The sequence below is a fragment of the Stegostoma tigrinum genome, chromosome 15 (genome assembly GCF_030684315.1).
Source record: "Stegostoma tigrinum isolate sSteTig4 chromosome 15, sSteTig4.hap1, whole genome shotgun sequence".
NCBI lineage: Eukaryota > Metazoa > Chordata > Chondrichthyes > Orectolobiformes > Stegostomatidae > Stegostoma > Stegostoma tigrinum.
In genome coordinates this window covers 3,474,296-3,480,295 of record NC_081368.1, presented here as the reverse complement: position 1 = coordinate 3,480,295, position 6,000 = coordinate 3,474,296, and the positions used below count along the sequence as shown (strand labels likewise).

Here is a 6,000-nt window from a genome sequence, read left to right as displayed (position 1 = left end):
GGAGTGTGGGTGTGGACTGGGGGGGTGTGGGAGTGTGGGTGTGTGGGTGTGTGGGGGGTGTGGGTGTGGGATGGGGGGTGTGGGAGTGTCGGGGGTGTAGGTGTTGGATGGGGCATGTGGGAATGTGGGGGGTGTGGGTGTGTGGGGGGTGTTGGGGTAGGATGGGGGGTGTGGGTGTGTGGGGTGGGATGGGGGGGTGTGGGTGTGGGTGTGTGGGGATGGGATGGGGGTGTGTGGGAGTGTGGGTGTGGACTGAGGGGTTGTGGGTGTGTGGGTGTGTTGGGGGTGTGGGGGTGGGATGGGGTGTGTGGGTGTGTGGGGGTGGGATGGGGGTGTGTGGGAGTGTGGGTGTGTGGGGAGTGTGGGGGTGGGATGGGGGTGTGTGGGTGTGGGAGGTGTGGGTGTGGGATGGGGGTGTGCGAGTGTGGGGTATGTGGGATGGGGGGATGTGGGTGTGGGTGTGGGATGGGGGTGTGTGGGAGTGTGGGTGTGGACTGGGGGGGTGTGGGAGTGTGGGTGTGGACTGAGGGGTTGTGGGTGTGTGGGTGTGTTGGGGGTGTGGGGGTGGGATGGGGTGTGTGGGTGTGTGGGGGTGGGATGGGGGTGTGTGGGAGTGTGGGTGTGTGAGGAGTGTGGGGGTGGGATGGGGGTGTGTGGGTGTGGGAGGTGTGGGTGTGGGATGGGGGTGTGCGAGTGTGGGGTATGTGGGATGGGGGGATGTGGGTGTGGGTGTGGGATGGGGGTGTGTGGGAGTGTGGGTGTGGACTGGGGGGGTGTGGGAGTGTGGGTGTGTGGGTGTGTTGGGGGTGTGGGGGGTGGGATGGGGTGTGTGGGTGTGTGGGGGTGGGATGGGGGTGTGTGGGAGTGTGGGTGTGTGGGGAGTGTGGGGTTGGGATGGGGGTGTGTGGGTGTGGGTGTGTGCGTGTGGGATGGGGGAGAGTGGGTGTGTGCGGGGTGTGGGAGTGTGGGAGTGTGTGGGTGTGGGAGTGTGGGGGGTATGGGTGTGGGATGGGGGAGTGTGGGAGTGTGCGGGGTGTGGGAGTGTGGGGGCTGTGGGGGTGGGATGGGGGTGTGTGGGAGTGTGGGTGTGTGGGTGTGTGGGGGTGGGATGGGGGTGTGTGGGAGTGTGGGTGTGTGGGGAGTGTGGGTGTGTGCGGGGTGTGGGAGTGTTGGGGGTGTGGGGGTGGGATGGGGGAGTGTGGGATGGGGGAGTGTGGGTGTGTGCGGGGTGTGGGAGTGTGGGGGGTGTGGGTTTGGGATGGGAGCGGAGGACGATGTCTGATTCACATCACGGCTCTGGCTCTCCTTTCCGACAGGTTCCCCCGGCAGCACCGCGCTGAGGCACCGAGAGAGAGAGAGAGCCCGAGGAACCGGGAGCACTGCCCCGCCAGGAGTGCTGGGGCTGGGGGTAGGGGCACTCTCCCAGGGGAGCAGAGGGGTGCCAGCGTGTGTCAGGCTCTCTGTGTGGGTTTCTGTGTGTGTGTGTGTGTGTGTGTGTGCGCGCGCCAGGGTGCCGTTGGCCCAGGGTATTAGCAGTGTGTGTACCATTGCGTCTGTGTGTGTGTCTGTCTGAGTGTGTGTGTCAGTGTGTGTGTCTGAGTGTGTGTGTGTTAGTGTGTGTGTCTGAGTGTATGTCTGTGTGTGTGTGTCAGTCTGAGTGTGTGTGTCTGAATGTGTGTGTGTGTGTGTCAGTCTGAGTGTGTGTGTGTCAGTGTGTGTGTCAGTCTGAGTGTGTGTGTGTCAGTTTGAGTGTGTGTCTGAGTGTGTGTGCCTGAGTGTGTGTGTCTGTGTGTGTGTCAGTGTGTGTGTCAGTCTGAGTGTGTGTGTGTGTCAGTCTGAGCGTGTGAGTGTGTGTGTGTCACGGTGCCAGGGTACAACAGTGTATCAGTGAGTCTGTCCTAGTGTGTCAGTGAGTGTGAGACCCCACACCCCAGAGTGTGTGTGAGTGAGTGAGTGTGTGTGTCTGACACCCCGCCGCCCGCCCACTCCGCCTTGGATTTTTTTTGCTGTTCTGTCGGTGTAGTCTGTTCTCGAAGCTCTCCGTGAGGATCACCCATCCAAACTGGGATCTATGAGCGGAAAACTGACAAAGCCAAAGGAAGAAAAGGATGTCGGCAAAGGTAAGCGAGAGATGCACCGGCAGCGGAGTGCATGGCACTGGGATCTTTCTGTGTCTCCGGGGCTGGGAGGAAGGGGAGCCTGGCCCCACAATGTGTATAGTCGCTGGAATGGCTCCGGGTTGCTTTGTTCCCGATGCTGTGTTGTTGCGGGGCTGACCAGGGGTTTATACACAGACAGAGCCTGGGATGGTCCAGAGCTCTGTCTGAAGGGTTCTTGCTGTAGCATCTCCCCCAGTCACAGCAGCCAACGGGCAGAGAACAGAGAGAGGGAGAGAGAGAGAAGCTAACGTTAGCCAAATGACCCAGAAAGTCCCGGACTGCGACTCCAACTCAAGTTTCCCAGCTTCTGTCTGTCTCTCGGGATGGACCTGGAAAAGCTGCTATTGTCCGGAAGCTGCTTTCTTGAATACATTCTGTGAATCACTCTCTCTCTCTATACCACAGGTTAGGATTGTAATTAGCGAGAATCCACCTTCCCCACATTCACTGGTTGCCTGTTTCTCGCGAAGGAAAACCGAGGCTCTTGGCAGAATTAAACCTGCACCACGCCAGAGTGAAACTCAGTGTAAACCGGACTGTTCACATTTCAATCCGACTCCAGAAGTGGAAATGTGTGTGAGGGTCCGACAGAAGTCTGAATCATACCAGGTTTAATGCCTTCTCAAGGGCAATTAGGGATGAGTAATAAATGCTGGCCCAGCCATCAAAGCCCACATATCCTGTGAATGAAAGTTTAAAAGTGCCTCCACAAACCTAGTGTGGAAAGTATTATAGGTTCCTACTTTTCCTATTCATTTGCATCATGTAAACTCTTCTTGCCAACTCATTTGATGGTCACTAAACAGTTGGGGTACAAGTATTTTTTTTAAATCAACGCATTTAGAGATGTTCTATACCCCTGGAGCAGGTGGGACTTGAGCGCAGGTCTCCTGGCTCAGTGGGAAGGATGTTACCACTACGGCACAGGGGCCCTACACTCAGAATGTTATCTCTTGGTACTGATTATCATCAGCTACCATCATTCTCTTAGAAGCTGAAGTCCCACGCAGGCAGTTTGTAGACAGGATGTGAAACTGTACTGGGACCCATTATGCAGCTAATCACCTAATAGGTACCTGCTGCCTCAGTACAGCTGGGAGCACTGTTCATCCTCTCGAGGTTAATGAGACCAGGAATCAAATCTTACATGCAACCTCTCCAGATTTGCAGTGGAGTGAATGTGCAGACTGTTTGAATATGAGTGTCATTTTTGGCTCTGCATTTACAAAGTGTGTGATTGTAGAATACAGCAGTGACATTAAAAATATTTGAGTTGTTTCCCAATGAACCAGCTGTCAAGTTGAAACCTGTTTGTTTCATCCAGAACTGGTGCTGGTATATTCTCTATTTGCATAATGGGAAGGAACTGAGGTGGTCAGAATTGTGGAGACTTGCAAACAAGCATAAGATTCTTTAGAACAAGGCTACTACAAAAGAAACTGCTGCAATGCTAAGAACAAATTTCATTGGTAAAGCTGTGAGCGGTGGAATCATATAAATGGTCAATGGGGTAATAAATCTGTTAGATCAATTGTGAAAGATTTTCTGTGTGTATGTGTCTGTGTGTGTATGTGAGAGAGTGTATGCATGTGAGTGTGTTAGTGTATCTTTGTGCGTGTGCATGAGAGTGTGTGAGACGGAGTGAGTAAATGTATGTGTGTATTTGCATACGCATGAGTTTGTTTGTGCGTGTTTGTGTGTGTTTGCGTGTGTGTTCGTGCCTGTCTGTGTGTGAATGTGTGTTTGTACATGTATGCCTGTGCATGTTTATGTGTGCATCTGTGTATGTTTGCCTGCATCTGCGTGTGTGTGTCCATGTCTGTTTGTATGTGTGTCAGTGCCTGCATGTGCTCGTGTATATCTGCGTGTGTGTGTGTCCATGTCTGTTTGTGATTGTGTATCTGTTTGCGTGTGAGTGAGTGTGTCTATGCAAAGATTGTGTAATGGTGACAATGAAATTTAAGCTTATGTTGGTTACTCTTACATATAGTGAAAAAAACAGTCTGATCAAACAACTTTCGACCATTGTTATGGATTCTTTCTCAAAGGAGCTAGGTGTAAATTTTCAACATTAGTACTCGTGTATCTCAAGATTAACACACACAGTCTAGTTTGCAGAACAGATTTCTGTTGAAAGCAATTCTGGTACTTTGTTTATTTAAATATCATGTTAAAAATTGAGCCAGTAACAGCGTGCAGTCACAATTGTTGTTGTGTGCTTCCGATTCATTTCTCTTTCATTCAAAGATTGTCTTGAGGTACAGCCTCCAATGATCAATAAAACATATTGTTTGTATGTCTTAGACATAGTCAGTGAAGATATTTTTAGCAGCAATTTCCTTGCCGGGCAATATCAACTCCTCCATAAATATGCATTGTCCCACCTTATTTCTGTTACTTGTACTGCAATTATCATCTGCTCCGACCAAATGCACCTTAGATAGCAGAGAGTATTTATAGAGAGATAAAAATAAGGCTTTCTCAACCATTCCACTATATTTAAGATACTTTGATTGCACTGTTCTCTCTACCTTTTTTCAATTCTCTTTGTCTCCCTCCCTCTCTTCTATCTCTCTGCTCGTCCACTCTCTTTTCTCCCTCTCCAAGTTATCCTGCCTCTCACTCTCTGTCACTTTAATGTCAATTATTTTAACATACTTAAGAACAGTCAACGCAGCTTATATGGGATAGTAAATAAAGTCACCAATGTCCTGGAGGATTGCCTCACACTAAACAAACATGCAACTGTTGGGGATTTAACCTCAGGCAAAAAGTGATTGAGAAGGAGAGTTCTTCATGGTAACTTTAGCCAGTACAGGAATTGAATCCACATTGTTGGCATCTTTCTGCTTCACAAACCATTCATTCTGTCAACTGAGATAAGCAAATTGGTGACACATTATCCTCAGCTCTTGGGCGAGTGTGTCAGGTGAAATTTGATTCAGGGGGCAGGTCCCAATGGGACAAGACCATTAGCCTTCTGCGGGGTGATGGTGGCAGTGTTTGGTTGAATCTTCTCTGGCCGTATCTAGGGAACTTGCTGGGGAGAGATCCTTGAAACATTCCTCCCTTGGAAGTGTTTACGAGCATCTCGAACAGTTAAGGCCTGATGGAATTCACCTTGAGACCACCTGTAGGTCTGAAACATTCCCTGGATCTGAACAGGCACCTCTCGGGGTTCCGCTGAAGTGTTCAACAAAGGATATCCTCCCAGGTCCAGTACACTAACACTCTTCAGATTCTGGCTTTGCTTTATCTCTGATTTTAATTATTCCATTTTTGGTGGGCATGCTTTAGGCTCTGCAAACTGTCTATGAAATCTCTTTGCCTATCTATGTTTTTGCCTTTAAGACACTCAAATCTGCCTTCAGCAAGGTATTGATCACTTGTCCAAATTGGCTCCTTGGTTAAGCAAACCTGTAGAGTCTTGACGAAATTTTCCTAGATTAAAGGTGCTACATTAATGTCAGTTATTGTTGTAAACCATTATTATTTTACTACCATCATTTCACTTCAGTGACCTTTAAAAATTTTAAAATTAAAAGGTCGTAATTAAGATGTTTCATCTTCTGGAAACCACCCCAGTTTGATTTTGTTTGATGCATTGATTGTGAATTTGTACAATTATGGAAATATGCCGAAGAGACTTTCTCATCCATTGTGCCTGTGAAGGATAGGGATGCCCAATTAGAGCAGCTCCATCACTCTATCCCTGTAGGCCCTGCAATTGGTTCTTTTTCAAGTCTTTATCAAATCCACTGCCCTATCGGGCAATGCATTCTAGGCCATAATGATCCAGCTGGTGGTTTCCGAAGGAATGAAAAGAATTCTTACACAACTA

The 6,000-nt window shown here is 49.5% G+C and overlaps 1 protein-coding gene across 1 annotated transcript in view; it reads left to right on the top strand.

The window, feature by feature from the left end:
- The window catches only part of LOC125459073 (fibroblast growth factor 13), a 637,504-nt gene that overhangs the window by 19,407 nt on the left and 612,097 nt on the right, over positions 1 to 6,000 (top strand). The window contains exon 2 of the mRNA XM_059651317.1: positions 1,317 to 2,120. Within this exon, the coding sequence (XP_059507300.1) occupies positions 2,072 to 2,120 (49 nt within the window). The 5' untranslated portion in view covers positions 1,317 to 2,071. The remainder of the gene's footprint in view (positions 1 to 1,316; positions 2,121 to 6,000) is intronic.